Genomic DNA, 21,022 nt, shown 5'->3' on the forward strand with positions numbered 1-21,022 from the left:
GGTGATGCCCGAAAGAGCAACTTGGCCCTGCTGGCCATCAACAAACAAAGGACGAAGGCCTTGGATGTCCAGCGCATCACTGATGTGTTTAGCAACAACCACAACAACTGCCGGATTGTGCTCCTTTGAAGCCATCAATGGTGAGTGAATATATTTGAAATTAGCTAATATGGTTGATTTGGAAACTCTGCTGGCAGCATTGTCTTTCGCTGAGACACATTGTTTACTGTTGCCATGGTGTTGTAGCGTACTTATTTTTAGCTTAGCCTAGACTGGTTTAACAGAGCTGAACTTACGTTGTTAGCTTTGGGCTACGCTTGTGGTTAGTTTGTTTCCCCTGCCGGGGATGGCAGTTTTTAACTTGGACGTGTTTGTAGTTAATTGTGCTTTGGGTCAGTTTAATGACTGTAGGAAAGCTGACTTGGGTCATCCTCGGGTTGGTAAGCGACCGGGCAGCAGCCTGTCAAGAATTTAGCTAGGTGCAGCGAGTGAGTTAGACAGAGTGACACATTTTTGTTCTGGTTCTTGTTCTATTTCTTAATGCTGCCGCCGTGCAGCATAAAAGCTATGTGTTTGTTTGCTGTCGCCGTGCAGTGCAGCCTGTGAACGAGTCAGCATGAATACTATCCGTCAATCGTTTGCATAGTAGCCTAATGCGTGGTATTTATAGGTGTTTGGGAGGTGGTGCTACTCCATTGTGTATATATTCACATTGAAATTTTGACATTGATCCAAGCCCGACCACTGTATGGATTAGCCCTACCATAGTTTAACCAAGAAAAATACTCTGGCGCCGCCACTGTGGTTTATGTATGTCTACACAGAATAGTCTGTTAAAATATCTTTATTTTTTTCTCTGTCTGTTACAGTTTTAGAAAATATTGTAACGTCACGGATGAATAGGCTCGGTAACCCGGACCCTTTAGTCGACTGGTTAACGTTGTGACCCGCGGTGTGGGAGCCTCAGGTTCGCGTCCTGGCTATGGCGAATCCCGAAGGAAGGGGGCAAAGTAACGATCGCCGATGAATGGGCTCGGTAGCCCTTGGCCAACGGGTTGGACCCTTTAGTTGACTGGTTAACGTTGTCGCCCGCGGTGCGGGAGATCCGAGTTCTGACACCAATGTGGCGAATTCAGGGGGCACAGTCGGGACGCGAACTTGGATTTCCCGCACCACGGGCGACAACATTAACCAGTCGACTAAAGGGTCCGACCTGTTAGCCAAGGGCTAGTGAGTTTATTTATCCATGCACGTTACACCATCCCCCTCGAATCGCCACAGCCAGGACGCGAACCTGGGGCTCCCGCACTGCGGGCGACAACATTAACCAGTCGACTAAAGGGTCCGACCCGTTAGCCAAGGGCTACCGAGCCTATTCATACGTGATCGTTACAATGTGGTTTCTCAGTAAAAGCTCTGAAGAACTCAACACGGTCTCCTGAGTACTTACTGGAGCCATTTGTTTAGCTCGCTGTCTAGGCTATGTAGAGGCATATAGCTGAGGGCAGATGAATCAGTAATAAGTTTAGAGACGGTGGCACTGACGAAAAGACAGGAGGCGGAGCTGGAGGTGGCAGAGTTGAAGATGCTAAGATTTTCATTGGGAGTGATGAAGGACAGGATTAGGAACGAGTATATTAGAGGGACAGCTCAGGTTGGACTGTTTGGAGACAAAGCAAGAGAGATAAGATTGAGATGGTTTGGACATGTGTGGAGGAGAGATGCTGGGTATAATGGGAGAAGGATGCTGAATATGGTGCTGCCAGGGAAGAGGAAAAGAGGAAGGCCAAAAAGGAGGTTTATGGATGTGGTGAGGGAGGACATGCAGGTGGCTGGTGTGACAGAGGAAGATGCAGAGGACAGGAAAAAATGGAAACGGATGATCCGCTGTGGCGACCCCTAACGGGAGCAACCGAAAGTCGCAGTGGTAGTAGTAATAACTGGTGTGCTGTCTGCTTGGGTGGTTTTCCATGAACACAAATATTGTCATAGTCTAGAGAAGGGGTGGGCAATCTTATCCAGAAAGGGCTGGTGTGGGTGCAGGTTTATGTTCCAACCAAGCAGTTACACACCTGATCTCACTTATCAACCAGTAGTCTTTGCTGAGGAACTTGATTAGGAGATACATGTGTGTAACTGCTTGGTTGGAACAAAGACCTTCACCTACACTGACCCTTTCTGGATAAGCTTCCCCACCCCTGGTCTAGAGTCATACATTGCTTTGGGATGATTTAATCCATTGTTTCCTTGTCTTGTGATTTGTGAGTGAAATGGCAGTACTTGGTCTATTGAACTGTATGCTATAGGTATGCCTGCTCAGCTGGAATGGTTTTCCGGCCTTTGACCAATAGGTGTATGATTATGGTCCGGTGGATTTGACATGCCAGCTTGACTGGAAGCTCAAAATAATTAAGGTGGGGCTTAATGGCTGGGGCGTGGTGTGTGTGTGCGCGCGCACGTGTGTGTGTGTGTGTGTGTGTGTGTGTGTGTGTGTGTGTGTGTGAGGGGGTGGGGGGTATGAGCTTCAGTGCCCAGGGGCCACTGGGGGTACTAATCCAGCATTGCACATCGTAGATATGAGACCTCTTGACCAGAAGGGGCTGTTTACAAAGTGTAATATTTACATAATAAGTGTCCATTATTGCACCATGCTGTTAAGTGTTCAAGAGAGAAATGGCCTGTGGAAAAAAAAACTGTTCCTATGTCTGGCAGTTTTGGTGCACATTGCTCTGTAGTGCTTGCCAGAGGGTAGGAGTTCAAACAGACCGTGACCTGAATGTGGGCGGTCTGTGCTGATTCTGCCCACCCGTTTCCAGGTTCTAGAGGTATGCAAGTCCTGCAAGGTGGGCAGGGGAGTGCCAATGATTTTTTTCTGCTGTACTTATTGTTCGCTGCAGCCTGTTCCTTATCAGTTTGAAATCATCACTTTGGGCTGTGGGCGCTTGTTGTGGATATTTGTTTGCATTTATTGACTAAATGATATGTATTATCAAATCTGTGTATTATTTAAAAAAAAATGTTCCCCTCCTTTTTCTCCCCAATTGTATCCGGCCAATTACCCCACTCTTCTGAGTCGTCCCGGTCGCTGGTCCACCCCCTCTGCCAATCCGGGAAGGGCTGCAGACTACCACATGCCTCCTCTGATACATGTGGAGTCGCCAGCCGCTTCTTTTCACCTGACAGTGAGGAGTTTCGCCAGGGGGATGTAGCGCATGGGAGGATCACGCTATTCCCCCCAGTTCCCCCTCCACCCTGAACAGGCGCCCTGACCGACCAGAGGAGGCGCTTATGCTGCGACCAGGACACATACCCACATACCTACATCCGGCTTCCCACCCGCAGACACGGCCAGTTGTGTCTGTAGGGACGCCCGACCAAGCCGGAGGTAACACAGGGATTCGAACCGGCGATCTCCATGTTGGTAGGTCAGGGAATAGACCGCTATGCTGCCCTGACTCCCTATGTATTATTTTTATTATTTTTATCATTCATGAAAATAATACATAGATTTGATTGATGATGAAAAGAACTGTTTTTGGCAGCTGTAATCGTTTATGTTCTAAGGCTGAAAACTCACATGGAACAACTTGAGGCAGAGTAGAAAAATACAGTATAAATTTCTCAGTCTTAAGTATTGGTCCTGTGACTCCCCAGTAATGTAAAGTATGCACATGTATGGAAGAATGTAATAAGTAGGTCAGGATTCCCAGCGCCTGCTCCTGCAGGGATACCATATGACATAAAGCAGTATATTTTGATAGGCCTTGGTGGTGCAGTGAGAAAGCTAAATTTTTATTTGGTTCCCAGGCCACATTTGCTTAAGAACCACTCTCAGAGGCTTACTCACTGAAGTTATGGGTATCTCGACAGCAAGACCTCATCTTTCACCAGCAGAGAGCAGCAGTTCTCTTGAGCTTACTGTTTTCAACACAGTGGAGTGAATGCATATGCCTTCCTTTCCTGCAAATGTCTTGACCTGGATTGGGAAGGTGATTCTTTGTGGGAACAAACATTTCTCTGGGGAATCAGTGAGGGAGAAAAGTAGGCCAAAGGACCCTGAGCCAAGCAACTTCACACTCACGCAGTTGGGGGGTTGGCTATGCAAACGTGCATGCACACACACACACACACACACACACACACACACACACACACACACAGACACACACACACACACACACACACACACACACACACACACGTCACTGTTCTGAAATTCTTATGTTCTTATTAAAGGGTTATGTAAGGAGATCTTTTTACACACGTGGGCATTTTGATTTTTTATGTTTTTCACAACCAGCATGATTAACTGATGTCTGCTTGCTGGTTTGGACATGATTCAGACTCTCAGCTCTGAATCATGGCCAGGAAAAAAAAAACTGATTTAATCCATTGCTTTGAATTTGTCGGCCAGAATTTGGGTGGGATTTTTAATATAGACCTTCCTCGTCCTCTTAGATATCCTAGCCTTTTCCAGGCACCATCCATTATGCACACACAGCAGTTATTGCAACAACGTCTTAACAAACACAGCTGCTCTTGGCTTAAACAGATATATAATTTCTATTGTATTAATTCTATGAGAATTTGCTTTTGTTTATTTAAATTAGTGTAAGATCAAGTCTCCAGTGGTATTTCAGAGTTTTGTCATCTCTTGTATGTTATCATTTTCCTGGTACATGCCAGACAATGGTATAAGCAGATAAAACAAAGAATAATGCCATCTCTGTCTGGTTTTACTAAACGTCTGTGGTGGACACACCAGGTCCAGAAAGAAAAAGTCCTAAGCATATATTTGCTCCTCCCATGCACAAAACCAGCTAACTTCACTAACTTGAGAGTGGTTTTGATAAGAATCACAGGATCAGGGAATGGGTGGAACAAATACACGCTTTAGTGCGAGAAGGGGGCTGCAGCTCCCCCTAGTGGTGGGTGCACCCCCGTAGTGGCAGGTGGCTGTGCAACAACTTAGACCCAACAGTATGCCTCACTTTTCCTAATGTACAAATGCAAAAAAAAATAACAGTGGGCTAGGGCTGCATGGAATGTACATTTTTAATAATAAAGTGAGTAAACACTCCACTCCAAATCTGCTACAGACCCACCTTACAAATTCCTCTCAGGGATGAATGAAGTATTCTGATTCTGATTCTGAAAACAATGACGTCATACTGTAGCGACCGAGGGAGGCAGTCGCTCTGACTGTCGGCAGTTCTGCACTGGGGGGAGCGCAATGGCTGATGGTACTGTTCGGTGTTGTAGTACTCGAGTCCAGGACTCGGACTCGAGTCCGACTCAAGTCATGATTTTCAGGACTCGTGACACGACTTGGACTTGAGCACTGATGACTTGGACTTGGACTCGAGCATTGACTGCATTTGGACTTGGAAGTTGGAGATGAGGACTCAGCTTTGTTACTCGATAAAGACTTTTTTGTTTTTGTTATTTTTTTTGTAATAGGCCCTATTAATTTGGCATAAGATATTGATGGCTATATTAATACCGTAACATTATTCAATTATTTGTATGTCAGCTTTTTTACGGTGCCAGAGTGGAGCACTGGAGCCCAACTTGGAACTCGACTCCGACTCAACATTGATGACTCGGACTCGGACTCAGGTAATGGGGACTTGACTCGGACTCGACTCGGACTCTTCTTTGGGGACTCGGACTCGGACTGGGACTCGAACACTGGGGACTCAAGACTTAACTCGGACTTGAGGTTTAGTGACTCGACTACAACTAGGACTGTTAATGTTAGATTTAAAATTGTGTTTTAATGATGTGGTGTTCATGTTGTGGTTATTCTTGTGTTGTTGTTTTGGGGGTTCAACTCAGACTAAGTGGGAGACTGTTTACTGACTAACTGACTGTTGGACCGTGACTGGGACTGATGTCGCCGCTTGAGACATGGAGGGGGGGGGTGGGGGAACTCATTACATTGTTGTCAGTTCTGGTCCGTTCTGGCCGGTGTGAATAAAAGAGCACTCCCGGGGTCGTGCGGTGTATGGGGCACAGGAGTTGTGATTAAAAAGAGATCTTTGCCTCTCGACTCATTCTTCCACACCGGCTCAACGCAATACTTTGCATTTTAGATGGCAGCCCTCCTACTTAAAACATCTTCCCGTGTGCCTGAATACACGGTTAGGAGTTTTAATTTGGTGTGTCCAGCACTGCTTCCACCACAGTTAATGAGCACACAAGGTGACAGTGACGTGTGAGAGCTTTAGCTGCATGGACTACGGTGGAGAGTGCAGTCATTTCTTATATTGATTTCTGTGAAACACTCCCGGCTGCTACACCAAGGCAGATCAACAAAACAGTGGTTGTCAAGTGGTGTGAAAAGGCATGCTGGTTTTCCATTATATGAGTGTAGGTATGCCCTGGGACTATACTCAAATTATCCAAAGTTCAAACAGTAAACTTTGACAACGTCTGAATTTCTGCAAACTTCTGCAGCAGTGTCACTACTAAGAAGGACCGAGCCTCTTTGATCAGAATCAGAAGCAGAATCACACAATCTGTTTTATTAACCAAGTTTTCACATTTCAGGCATAAGACTTAATGCGTCGCCCCACTTTGACACTTACACTATGTTCACGCTGGCAGTTTAGATCTGATTTTGGGCATATCCGGATTAAAATCAGATTGCTTCTATCAAGTGTGGACCTAAAAAAAAAACCCACATGGAAAACGATTTTTGAAAATCAGGGGTATCTGGGTGGCATATAGGTCTATTCCATTGTCTATCAACATGGGGATCGCCGATTCGAATCCCCGTGTTAAGTCAGCTAAGTCAGGTGTCCCTACACACACAACTGGCCGTGTCTGCGGGTGGGAAGCTGGATGTGGGTATGTGCCCTGGTCGCTGTACTAACGCCTCCTCTGGTTGGTCGGGGCACCTGTTCAGGGGGGAGGGGGAACTGGGGGGAATAGTGTGATCCTCCCACACGCTATGTCCCCCTGGCGAAACTCCTCACTGTCAGGTGAAAAGAAGTGGCTGGCAAATCCACATGTATTGGGGGAGGCATGTGGTAGTCTGCAGCCCTCCCCAGATCGGCAGGGGGGGGTGGAGTAGCGACCGGGATGGCTCAGAGAGCGAGGTGATTGGTCAGGTACAATTGGAGAGAAAAAGGGGAAAAATCCCCCCCTCCAAAAAAAATGCGTATCAGGTATCAGATGATTCAAATAAGATTTTTAGATATGTGTTGTATTTCAGTCTCAGCTAGACTGAGACCCGTACAATGCTTATGGCGCTGCACCTCTCACAATGACACCGGCTGAGACTGCAGCATGAAACGTGGCTGCATATACGTATATCAGCCTCCACTGCTGCTGATACTGTCTGGTACAACAGAGGAGTTCTGCATCACAATTAGACATTGCTATGGCGTGGAGAGCGAGAGGACACATCTCACTTATTCACTGTCTATAACTTGCTGTTTTTTCCCCGGTTAGCGTATATATGCATGCCTACTTCATCACCACAGCAGCCAGTGCAAAAAGGTCAGTGATGCCTGAACGCAAATCTGATTTGATCACTTGGAAATAACAATCTGGACAGCCAGTCCTGAAGATCAGATTTGAGAAACAAATCGAATTTGCCTGCAATCGCAACACGGCATTAGAAACAGGACAAAAATAAATAAATAAAATAAAATCCTGGAATCTTTGAGTGGTCACAAAGGCTGTGAGTGCCATGGGATGTTTTTTGTTTCTCAGAAGTTTGCTTCAACACCAGATAGGTCAGGAATCAGGAACACTTCATAATTTCATTTCATATACTTGCATACATGAAATGAAACGAAATATAATTTCCCTCAGCCCACAGCAGTGCAACACAGACAAAAAAAAATCACTGTCAAAGAGAACGAACACCAGGATGACTGTCAATGGGCTAGCAGTTAGCTTAGCCTGCCATGCTTCTGCGTCCTGTCAGATCGCCCTCGGTGTTTCCTCCTTGGGCGCAGGGCCATGTTCCCTGGGCCCACCGGATGCAGCAGACCGTGCTCCTCCAGCCGATCCAATGCCAGCTCTCCCAGCCAGACACCTTCAATACACTTCCCCGACAGACCTCTGGCCTCCGCCAGACCGCCCTCTGTGTTATCGGAACTGCTGGTCTGCATGGGCTAGCAGTTAGTTTAGCCTGCCCTGCTTCTGCATCCCGTCTTGTCAGGTTGAGAAACACTCTGACAAAACCCCACTATTAGACTTTTCAGCTGCTTGGCATTGAGTGAACGCCTAAGACTTGTTCAGAGCCATTGGGTTTGGGTACAATGGTATCTTTACAAGAGAAAGCCTGACGGAGAACGAGAGAATGAGAGGAGAAATGAGAGATGGGTGTTTTCTTCCCTCCTATACATTACTAATTAGATAATGGGCCTGTTGGCCGCATGCAATCATTAAAATGGAGCTGTTTATTTGGCAGGCTGAGCAAGTGTTTCCCCAAATCAACCGGAAAAGTGAAAGCAAATGTTTGGCGCTGGTGTTGCTATCACACACAACTCTATGTGTGTTTGCTGTAAGCGTTCAATAATTTACACTGTCGGCTGCCAGCTGAGTAGATGCGAGGGTGGGGGACTGAGTCCCACCATGAAAGACTGGATGTAACAACATGTGTGTTCTATTGTCAGTCTGGCTGACAGTTATATTGAGAAACTACCAGTCATGCAGTTAAATGCGTCTGTTTTGAGATGGGAGTGGGGTCAGTAAGGGCGAGTAACAAATAAATGGTATAAAGATTTTATTGTTACATTGAAGGAAATGTCACAAACTTGAATCTTGGCAATATTTATCAGACATGTTCTGACCTAGATCAGACTGTTACCTGTTTACCAGCAGAAAAGGTAGTAAACAGAGTGGAGCAAGTTTGTCACATTTTCTGTCTCAGATCTATGAATGAGGACTTCGAAGTCTCCTGACACCACATAATTACATAATGATAACTGTATGCCCCTTGTCTCATGTCAGATCAGTCCCCACAGACTGTTGCAGAAATCAGTATTTGGTAAAGTGTGCCCTTCCTGTTTGCTTGTGTGTGTGCATGCATCCGTGTGTGTGTGTGTGTGTGTGTGTGTGTGTGTGTGTGTGTGTGTGTGTGTGTGTGTGCATGTTCTACTACTGCATGCTATAGAAGTCATTCAACCTTGAATTCAGAGGTGAATAATTCAGCTTGAGCCATGTAACTGCCTATTTTAAAAACAGCCATTCAAGACTGGGCTCTTGAACTTCACAGGGCAATATATCTTCTTGCATGACTGATTTACCCCCCCCCCCTTTTTTTTAGCGATGATACATCTGTGTGTGTGTGTGTGTGTGTGCGTGTTTGTTCTCCCAAATCTACTTGCCTGTCTGCCATTTCTTCCCTTTTTGTCCTCTTCTCTGCCTTTATGTCTTTGTGCGCACAAGGGGCTACCATCCTCTTAAACCCTGTGCTCTGTCATGCAACCCTGCCCACATCTCTCTGATGTTCTCTGTTGTTTATTTTCTGTCTTGTCTGCGATGGTGCCAGGCCATAGACATGCTGCCAACAGGCATGTGTATGTGTGTCATACACACACACACACACACACACACACACACACACACACACACACACACACACACACACACACACACATATATATATATATATATGTGTGTGTGTGTGTGTGTGTGTGTGTGTGTGTGTGTGTGTGTGTGTGTGTGTATCAGCACAGATACAGGAAAAAAAGTTTAGTACATTGCAGTACAGGCCTGTTTCGTGCGTCACGCACTCATCAGCTGCTAATGTGGTTAAACAAAGAATCATGTATCTGTGTTGATATTCTGCTCCTCATTAGTTGAGCACTTATAACACCATTGAGTTTTGGAAAAAAACGCTGTATAAATATTATAGTTTTAATACCCATTTTTAGGCATGATTCTCTTTCTCTCTGTCTCTCTCCATCATTCTCCCTCTATTTATTTGACTTTGTCTCTTCATTCCTTTCTGTTTATCTCTGTTTTTGTCTGTATCTAGCTTTATCTCTCTCTCTCGCTGCCTGTATTTATTCTCTCTCTTTCTATGGCGTTACATACTAAAAGACTTACCAAAAACTTGATAAAGCACTTTCAGATGGAGGCACGTGAATTTAGCGTTCTCTCTAACTTTCAGGGTTCTCAGTGGTTCATTGGTTTTTATGTTGAGGAGGAGGTGGTGGTGAGAGACCACTCGAGACCCAGACTGGCTCCATGAGTAAACTCATATCAGGCCATTCATGGTTCTTGAGAGATCTCACATAGATACTGAGACTTCCTGCTTCCTGTGTGTAAGGATACACACACACACACGCACGCACGCACGCACGCACGCACACATTCATTAATACAGTCACACATGTTTGAAGGACACTTACATACATGTTTCACATGCATACAAACGGATAATAGTAAAAAGTCATAGATATGGTCAAACAAATGCACACACATACACACATATACACTCACTGGCCACTTTATTAGGTACACCTTGCTAGTACCGGGTTGGACCCCCTTTTGCCTTCAGAACTGCCTTAATCCTTCGTGGCATAGATTCAACAAGGTACTGGAAACATTCCTCAGAGAGTTTGGTCCATATTGACATGATAGCATCACGCAGTTGCTGCAGATTTGTCGGCTGCACATCCATGATGCGAATCTCCCGGTCCACCACATCCCAAAGGTGCTCTATTGGATTGAGATCTGGTGACTGTGGAGGCCATTTGAGTACAGTGAACTCATTGTCATGTTCAAGAAACCAGTCTGAGATGATTCGAGCTTTATGACATGGCGCGTTATCCTGCTGGAAGTAGCCATCAGAAGATGGGAACACTGTGGTCATAAAGGGATGGACATGGTCAGCAACAATACTCAGGTAGGCTGTGGCGTTGACACGATGCTCAATTGGTACTAAGGGGCCCAAAGTGTGCCAAGAAAATATCCCCCACACCATTACACCACCACCACCAGCCTGAACCGTTGATACAAGGCAGGATGGAGCCATGCTTTCATGTTGTTGACGCCAAATTCTGACCCTACCATCCGAATGTCGCAGCAGAAATCGAGATTCATCAGACCAGGCAATGTTTTTCCAATCTTCTATTGTCCAATTTTGGTGAGTCTGTGCGAATTGTAGCCTCAGTTTCCTGTTCTTAGCTGACAGGAGTGGCACCCGGTGTGGTCTTCTGCTGCTGTAGCCCATCTGCCTCAAGGTTCGACGTGTTGTGCGTTCAGAGATGCTCTTCTGCATACCTCGGTTGTAATGAGTGGTTATTTGAGTTACTGTTGCCTTTCTATCAGCTCGAACCAGTCTGGCCATTCTCCTCTGACCTCTGGCATCAACCAGGCATTTTCGCCCACAGAACTGCGGCTCACTGGATATTTTCTCTTTTTTGGACCATTCTCTGTAAACCCTAGAGATGGTTGTGCGTGAAAATCCCAGTAGATCAGCAGTTTCTGAAATACTCAGACCAGCCCGTCTGGCACCAACAACCATGCTCGGTTTGAACTGCAGCAGATCGTCTTGACCATGTCTACATGCCTAAATGCATTGAGTTGCTGCCATGTGATTGGCTGATTAGAAATTTGCGTTAACGAGCAGTTGGATGGGTGTGCCTAATAAAGTGGCCGGTGAGTGTACATACATACAGAACAGAAACACAGCCAAGGTCATTTGGCCATTCTAGTTGAAACTCAAGTAGATCAGATCCCATGTGCCCACAAAATGAAATAGCCCACAACAAACATTTTTTAGCTCCTGTGTTTTCTTGGTTCATTTCCTCTCTCCAGACAACCGTCAGACAGACATACAGACAGACATGCAGACACATTAACTCAGTGATTGACAGAAAGCCACTCGGACCACCCAAAACAGACGTCCAGTTAGTCAGACATCCAGTCAATCAAGAAATAGAAGAAGACGGACTGTGTGAATAAAAGGCAGACACGAGGAAAATGTGACAGGTAAGGTGCACATCTGGAAAGGGCTGTCCTTGACATGCAGACTCATGTATTGATATTCAGACAGGCTGGTAGGCTGATGATGTCTAACGCTGTAGTGTGGAGAGACAGACTGCATCCATATGGGTGATTTTAACAGGACAGAGGTAGGAGTCCAAGTGTGAGCCTGGCTGACTAGTGCTGGGAACAAAGTCAGAAATACCATCTACCTGCAAATTACAGACCATTGGAAGAATGGTTGACGTGATAAAGGTCTCTCAAATGCATCAGTAATGGCTGTATCCTCCATTTGTTATCTATATGTTTCATAGCAGGAAACATCTAAACACAGTGGAGCATAAAACATCCTCTCCAGGGCAATGCAAGGTGAATTAAACAAGTGAAACCAATGAAAATGGCATGACACTTTGTACCCCGATTTAAAATTACACACTTACTTGAGTGAATGTGTGGTTTTATGACATACAAACAGAGAGACTGTTTGTGTGTGTGTGTGTGTGTGTGTGTGTGTGTGTGTGTGTGTGTGTGTGTGTGTGTGTGTGAGAGAGAGAGAGAGAGAGAGAGAGAGAGAGAGAGAGAGAGTGTTTCTCTGTGTACAGGTATGCATGGTGTGTATGTGTGTACGCATGTGTAAGTCTTGTGTATTGATGTCTGTTCGACTGTGTATGCATGTGCATGTGTTGTGTGTTTTTATGTTTGTGTGTATACCTAGCACTTGTAAAGTACAACTTCCTCAGTGCCTACCTCATCCAGTATAATTCCAGTAATATCCTGTTGACCAGCAGACTCGCATCATCTGATTGAGATTAGTCATGCTTCAGGACCACTATCAAAGTCCACATGCTCCCTCACCTGACCAGACCACTGACTGACTGACAGTCAAACTGGCTGGCTTACTGAAAAAAGCCAGCTGACTTATTAACTGGCTGGGTGGCTGCTGTTTAACTTAACACTGAAAATACTTAATTATTATCATTTTTGTTTTTTTTAATGGCTTTCTCCCGAATTGTACCCCAATTCTCCCCTATTACCCCACTCTTCCGAGCCGTCCCAGTCATTGCTCCACCCCCTCTGCCAATCTGCGGAAGGCTGCAGACTACCACATTACCTCCTCTGATACATGTGGAGTCACCAGCTGCTTCTTTTCACCCGACAATGAGGAGTTTCGCCAGCGGGACGTAGCGCAGTTCCCCCTCCTCCCTGAACAGGCTCCCCGACCGCCCAAAGGAGGTACTAGTGCAGCGACCAGGACACATACCCATATCCGACTTCCCACCCACAGACACGGCCAATTGTATCTGTGGGAACGTCCGACCAAGCCGGAGGTAACACGGGGATTTGAACCGGCGATCCCTGTGTTGGTAGACAATGGAATAGACCACTACACTACCCAGACGCTCTCTGAATTATAATGAATTTTGTACAGACATTTGCCTCTGAATATTGAATTAGCGTTAGACATATTTCACGTTTGAATGACTTTTGAACGCTGCCTCTGTTTTTTTGCCAATATTGTAAACTTCTTTGCTTTTACCTGAGGGCTAAAATCATGCAGTACTCTCATTTATGTCAATATCGTGAAATGACACAATCTTTCAAATCAATTAGTAATCATAGACATGCTGTAAAGGGAGATTCCTTGTGGATGTTGAATTTGGAGATTGGCTAGGCCATTTTGCTTGACACTCACTTTTTTGCCATCTAAATGTGCTGTTTTCCTTGAAGGATAGGAAATTGTAAGAGAATATATCATCCTCATCCTGGCTTTGCAAAGAAAATGCTTGCAAAGTATGTATGTGGGTTACAGTATGTATGTGCATCACTGGATTACAGCCAGTGAAATCAATATCAGGGATCAGATGCTAACACTTAGTCTAAATGAATTTGGCAGCTGTAGTGTAACTGTACAAAATTGAGCAAGATTACAGTTGCTGGCTCCAGTCTGGTGATTAGGTGAGACATTAACCTTCTCCTGGGATTTATTTTCCTCAGAGCTCACCTTGGAGAACGAAAAGGAGAAGGGGCCAATTGGACTGGACAGGGAAAGAATGGAAAATGATGACTGAGAAGTATGGAGTGAATATAGTGCAAGTAATCCATAGAGAGGAGGTAGAGGATAGAGGGCTACTATGTGAGGCTGGAAAAAGGATCCACTGCAACAAAAAAAAGGAAAAAAGTCCGTCATATTCAGTCTTGAGTTCTCAGTTTTTCTCTAAAACAAGTGAAAAATCCATCCAGTTGTGCAAAACGATTCTGCATGTTTCCCGTTAAGTGTGTGTGTTGTAAACATTTAAGAAACAAGTGCAAGTAATTTGAAAGATTGCAGATTAGGGGTGCTTGCATATTAAATGTTTTTTTTTTTCATGTAGAATGACTTTTTTTTTTAAAATTCTTTCAGGGTGGTACAGTGACGCAGTGGTTAGTGCGGTCACCTCACAGCAAGAAGGTCCTGGGTTTGAGCTCCAGGGTAGTTCAATCTTGGGGGTCGTCCCGGGTTGTCCTCTGTGTGGAGTTTGCATATTCGCCACGTGTATCTGCGTGGGTTTCCTCTGGGTGCTCCGGTTCCTCCCACAGTCCAAAGACGTGTAGGTCAGGTGAATCGGCCATACTAAATTGTCCCTAGGTGTAAATGTGTCGGCCCTATGATGGTCTGGTGGCCTGTCCAGGGTGTTTCCCCACCTGCCGCCCAATGACTGCTGGGATAGGCCTCAGCATCCCCGCGACCCTGAGTAGGATAAGTGGTTTGGATAATGGATGGATGGATGACATTTTTTTCCAACTTGGGCTTAATTGCTTCATGATTGAGACTTTGAAGTCGGTCGTTGTCATTCTCTGCTTTCTCACCTTCTTTGTCACAGGAAAAAAGAAACTATTCCGGGAGCCTATTTATACAACAGTGTTATTTTCTGTATGCATCTGTACATGGGGGCAATATGAGAGGCGATAAAGAGTAACGAAATCCAACTTATTTATCATTTCAGGGAAAATTCTATGTATAAAAGCATCTATCAAATGAGTAAATGTAATGTACAACACAGGTGAAAACGCCTGACCTGACTGCTGACCTCTTCATACTTGAACCTGAGTAAGGCCAGAAACAGGTACCTTGTCTATACCTTATTTACGTCTGAGTTTCTGTGCCTACCTTTGAGTTAGTTTTCTCTACGACAATCTTTGCTCAGTCATTACACTTTTTTTCCTCAGACACCACTTTTTATCCTGTATGTCATTGCATTATTTACCTTATAGTTAGAGGGTACCATACTCAGGGCTACACCATAGTTAAATCAGTGCATCAATTCCTTTTGGGTTTTTTTGTTTTTTTTTTTTGTACCGGAGGAGCAGCAGAAACAGCCCCAGGCCAAGGCAAACAGCCGGCCAAGCCAGAAACATGAAGGCCTGGTAACTGAGCATCTGCAGCCCCCCACCCTGCTAATTCCAGGCTCTGGTAAAACCTTGTCGTCCACATCACGTCAAATAAACGGTGCTGTTGAGATGTAGTGTAGTAGCCCGGCCGCTGTTCATGCACACACGGACATGTCCAGGCACATGTCTGCACAAGACTGGGATGTAGCTATGCAACTCAATAACCAGGCGTGTGTGTGTGTGTGTGTGTGTGTGTGTGTGTGTGTATGTGGGGGGGGTCTGTTTTACAACATTCATCTCACGCTATGTGAATATTTCTAAGCTGATATTGAGCACTGAAACACCTGTGGTCTGACCACTTTATTGAAGTGATTTATGCTTTGCTTTGGATTATGTACTTTATTAAAGACGCTATAGGAATGTTGGCTTTTTGTTGCCTTTGCGCACCCTTGTGGATAAAGGTGGTTGTGTTTCACGTAAGAATGACTTCGTTTTCCACAAACATGGTCTCATATCGCAAAGATCTACATTTACTCTCTGGCTGCTTACGCATTTGTTTTGGATAGGATCATGAGAGATATAGTGGTGTTTTGGAAAAACAGCTGTTTGAAAGATATACAGCGGTGAGGTAATGCATCTCTAATTTTGGCTCAGTATCCTGTCAGTGTGCCGTAAATTGTTCGTCAGATTTTGCTTGTGAATCCGATCCAAGCATTTGAGTCAGTATATTGCAACGTCTAATCTTCTCGCTGAGGGTCTCATCCGATCATGTTGGGTGTCCGGAGGCATCAAAATTAAATTGATGCCGATAAATAATCAGTAAAAAAAATCTTGTAGCAGCTTTAATCATGGGATTTGTTTCCTTTGAAAGAATTCATCTTTATTTGTTCTCTCCTAGCAGGGAGGGCATGCACAAGGTAACGCCTGACAGTATTAGTGACGGTGACCATCACTTAATGGTAAAAATGCTGCCCTGTTCCGCCTTACTACAGTATAATTTAAAAAAAACAAACAAACAACAATAAATGCAAAAACTGCTTTGGGGTCAAAATTAAACAATATCCCACTTAGGGTTACAGTACATCACCAGCTCTCCCCATCTTCTTTACAATGTTCCCCTTCACTTTCCCTGCCCAAGCCATCCCACACATTATGCTACCTATTAACATGCCAGCAATTAACTTTCCTTTGATGCTTAAACTTTGCCTAAACTTCCCTTTTATCTCCAATTTCCTCCCTGCACCCTCTCTCTGCATTCCTTTTTGTGAGCCTCTCCCTGTCTAACCACAGAGGAAATTAAGAAGGTGACCAGGGGTGACCATTGAACCCTATGGCTGCGGGATGTCTACAGGAGGAATTGGTCTCCAGGCTGATGGTTGAGACCAGCTCACCTTGAGGTCAAACAGCCATCTGATTGAATCAAAAGAACTTGGAAGTGCAGGTCAGATGGAGGAAGTTGAGGCCAAATATGCAATGTCAGTGACATTTAGCATAAAATTACTTACAATATATTGTGCATTGAATGGGGGGGGGGGGCACCAGGAAGTCATATTCCAACTCTCATCGCTCTAGTGAAGTAATGACTTGAGAAAATATATATTTATTCAAATTAATTCAGATACCAGTGTAAGAATGCAGAAGATAAAGGAAGAGGTAAAAACTGGATGGAATGAATGCAGACTAACATGTTGCATAAAAACAGTGAGCAGGTGGGACTAAATTCTTTGTATTCCATAATCCGTTCTGACTGATTTTCAAAGTTGCTGTTTTTGATTTTGGCACAGTTGAGTTTCATCACTATCATCTGTCATACTCTATGATTTTGATTTTGATCTTATCTTGATCTCACGTTTCAGTTACTTTTAAAACTTAATAAGGGGAATCTGTGAGCTTTAGCTATGTGCATACCCAGAGCGAGAAACTTTGAGGAAAATGTCCCCCAGCTAAACTGGGAACGGGGTGTCGGGCAGGCTGGTGGCATTCCTGCTATCTGATGAACAGGATGGGAATAGCATCTTCTTCATCACCTATTTTACCTGAAGTACTAATGATATACATGGAGTTTGTCTCTCTATAGAGAGTTGGAGTTTTGGCTGAGGCTAAATACTGGAGGAGATTTGAAAAGATGAGAAATCAGAGACAGAATAACGCAGAAAGGAAAAGGTTAAGAGAGAAACAGACAAACTCCTTCGACACAGCCATCTCAGCATGTTCCAATTACTGCAGCTTTGAAGCAGCGTCCAGCAAAAAAAGGGTCCTTTTGGCCCATTCAGAGAAAAGGAGCGAAAAATAAAGGAAAGAGGTTGAAAACAGAAAAAAAAATTTGGGGCGGAAAGGGGAACAGAAAGCAAGTCATGGAAATATGGAGAGAGAATGAGCGTGGAAGAGATGAATAGAAAGAAACAGATCCGGGAGTGCACAAGACAATCAGGAGGTGAGAATACTGAAGCATGTGGAGTGTGTGTGTGTGTGTGTGTGTGTGTGTGTGTGTGAGTGTGTGGGTGTGTGTTTGTGTGTGTGTGTGTGAGTGGGTCCTCATTAAGAATGATCAATCAGTGCTGTAGGAACTGCAGTTAACAAGCAGGGGGCCAGTCTGTCAGTTCTGTTACTATCCTAATAACTCACTATATATGTGCACGTGTGCGTGCAGGCGTGCACACACACACACAAAACAAAGGTTGTGTATCTGGTATGCACTTCCAGCTTGTTGCAGTATTGCACTGCCTTAAGATACCATCATACTTAAATATCATGCCCTTTTCCTTATTCAGTATTTGCCTCATACTCGAATGTACTAATTGACCAAATTCTATCATTTACTCCCATTTTACTCATTCTGCTAGATCCTCAACTCTCACTTTTCTCTTGACTGAGCTTGAAACAGTTGTTTTCATTCATAAGACACACACACACCTGTAAAGAGCCATGCAAAAGTATGTGAGTGTGAGAGCATTAGGTCAGCACGGTCACCTCTCACCTCAGCCACAAAACTATTCTCAGTGTGTGAAACCTTAGCGAACACCAGCACCTCTGTAATCAGTCAAGGGCCTCAGACAGAGGTAGCATTGTTTTGTATTGCTGAGCGCTTTCTCCCACTTTCACTTTGTTTGATATGTGTACCGACACAAGGGACAAACAGTGATAAAAAGGCATACATAAGAGAGGGAGAAAGACAGATAGACAAGAAACACATACATACAGAAAAGGTCCACAAAAAAAAAAAGTTCATGTTGGTCACCCTACCTTCTGGTTGAGTCCTCTTTTCCTGATCCGTCTGGCATCACTTCCTGCAGAGAGGACCAGCAGGCCCAGCAGCAGTGGCAGCAGACCCGGCATGCTCTCCATTTGTCCGGCAAACTTCTCCCCCTCCTGCACCCCAGCCTTCAATCTTTTTCTGTGTCTCCCGCCTCCTCCTCCTCCTCCTCCTCCTCCTCCTCCTCCTTCTCCTCTTCCGTCTCAAAAGTTTTCCTTCTTTCTATCCTGAGTCCAAACTTTTCCCTCAAAAACTCTTTGGGACAAGCGTTCTCTCAGTACTGCTGGGATTGCAGATGTTCTCGTGTCTGGTGCTGTGTCTGTCCTCGCACCCCAGCCCGTGGAAGGCACTCCGGAGGCTCATATGCACCCTGCGCAGCCTGAGATTACACAAGCCTTTTTCCCTCCAACAGGACCTGCCTTTATATATCCGTCAGAGGAAAACTCCAGGGCACAACGATGGTGCAGAAGAGAGGAAGGAAAAGAAGAGGCAAAATGAATGGAGGCAGTGTACAGAGCAGAGGAAAGAAAGAGGACAAGTTAGGGGAGCAAAGGAGGGGAAACGAGAAGCAGCAGCTGTCCATGCATCAGTTGTTGAGAGTGGAGCGTCGAGACTGTCTGCTGGCACAGTAACGCACATGTTTCAGGAGGGGGTGGGGTGGAGGGTGGAGGAGTTGGAAGCGGGGTGCCGAAAGGAGGGATGGGAGGGGAGAGTGCAGAAGTGAGAGATTCGGAGAGAGCAATATGTTTTAAGACCTCCTTTTTTTGCCCCCTCCTGCTGCATTGCACAACACATCTAGTGATCCTTATGGGAATTTGACAGAGTTGTGTCTGCTTTGGTTTGGACATACATGCTGCGGATTCACTTCACATTCTTGCGAGCGTAATTGCTGGAACAAGAGAAGGCTTTGCTAAGTGTGTGACTGCACATTCTTGTGCCTGCTAGCTTTTAACTTCATGCATGGCCACATGCTGTGTTTAAGTACGTTTAATATTCGTAAATACATTTCCGGATTATTTATCGACAGGATATGCTTTGAGATGGTTTGTCTGGGAATACTGGGAAAGGAGCACATCTGTATGAATGTTGATGAATTTGTATGTTTGCATGTGTGTGTGTGTGTGTGTGTGTGTGTGTGTGTGTGTGTGTGTGTGGTAGCCTATATAGTGTGTTTAGACTGGATGCTGTGTGATTTTGTCAGCATTGACCCATAATTAATGAACGCATGTGGCGCATTACAGGGAAAGGGGGCCTCTCTTTCACTTTCTATCTGTCCGTCTCTTTGTCTCACTCTCTTCCTTTCTGCATCCAACATGCTTCACCAGTCTCACTTTCCACCTCTCTCGCTTCCCCCCCTTTCAGTGTATCTCAGAACTTGTTCTTTCTCAAACTAGGACATCTCTCTCTCTCTCTCTCTCTCTCTCTCTCTCTCTCTCTCTCTCTCTCTCTCTCTCTCTCTCTCTCTCTCTCTCTCTCTCTCTCTCTCTCTCTCTCTCTCTCTCTCTCTCTCTCTCTCTCTCAGTCCCCCACCTTACTACCGGTCCCTCCTCTCCCCCTCCTCCTCCTCCTCCTCTCTCCCTCCATTCAGCATGTCCTGCACTGAAAGAGAGAAAGAATGCTAAGCCTGCACAAATCTCCGTCATTATTAGTTTTACAGGAGCAGGGTTCATGTCACTGGGAGGCCCTGGCTTCAGTTACACAAAAGACAGAGAACAGAGAGACAGAGGGAGCGGGAAGGGGAAGATATAGAGATAGTGAGAGAGAGTAGCGGAAGAGTGTGAATGAATGAGAGGGAGTGTGAGAAAGAGAGGGAGACATGCCTGACTGTTGCTAGCAGAGTCCGAGTTGAATGGTTTAGATAGCATTATTGCCTTGGTGCGGAGGTATCCAAACCTTGTGACATGAAGAAGGGCTACGGATACAATATGTGGGCACAAACACATATACTGTAGCTATATAGACTTCAAATATGTATATACATACAGATTTCTAAATGTAACAAGTTATTGAAAGCAGGATTAGCTCGTATGATTAAGGCATTTGGGCAAGTTGATTCAAAATGCAGCAGATATAAAATTGCAACAAAAAAAAAGAAGAGTAACAGAGTTATTATATAACACCGAAACCCATTAAGGTGTTAAGAGTTTTGTGCTGTGCGGTAGCAATGACCAACCCGATCCCTGACCTTCATCATGGATTACCTTCCTCCCACATCCCCTCATTAATAGGCTGCAAAGATGCAAGCCCCGATAACCCCCCATCTTTCTTTATCTTCTACTAATATTCTGTATCGCTTTCTCTCCGTCTTACTTCCTCTCTCCTTTTTTCTTTTGCCGTCTTTGATAAATGCACACAAACACAAACACAGAAAGAGAAAATTCAAAACCACCAATGTGTCCTCGTACTCACATACCTCCACATATGCAGCTGCATGCTCATTCACAT

The 21,022-nt window shown here is 45.0% G+C and overlaps 1 protein-coding gene across 1 annotated transcript in view; it reads right to left on the reverse strand.

The window, feature by feature from the left end:
• wfdc1 (WAP four-disulfide core domain 1) overlaps nt 1-18,711 on the reverse strand; it is a 39,030-nt gene extending 20,319 nt beyond the window's left edge. The window contains exon 1 of the mRNA XM_056282551.1: nt 18,568-18,711. Coding sequence (XP_056138526.1) covers nt 18,568-18,669 — 102 coding nt within the window. The 5' untranslated portion in view covers nt 18,670-18,711. The remainder of the gene's footprint in view (nt 1-18,567) is intronic.
• Between the last annotated feature and the right edge of the window lie 2,311 nt (nt 18,712-21,022).

Source organism: Lampris incognitus, chromosome 6 (assembly GCF_029633865.1).
Source record: "Lampris incognitus isolate fLamInc1 chromosome 6, fLamInc1.hap2, whole genome shotgun sequence".
Classification (NCBI taxonomy): Eukaryota; Metazoa; Chordata; class Actinopteri; order Lampriformes; family Lampridae; genus Lampris; species Lampris incognitus.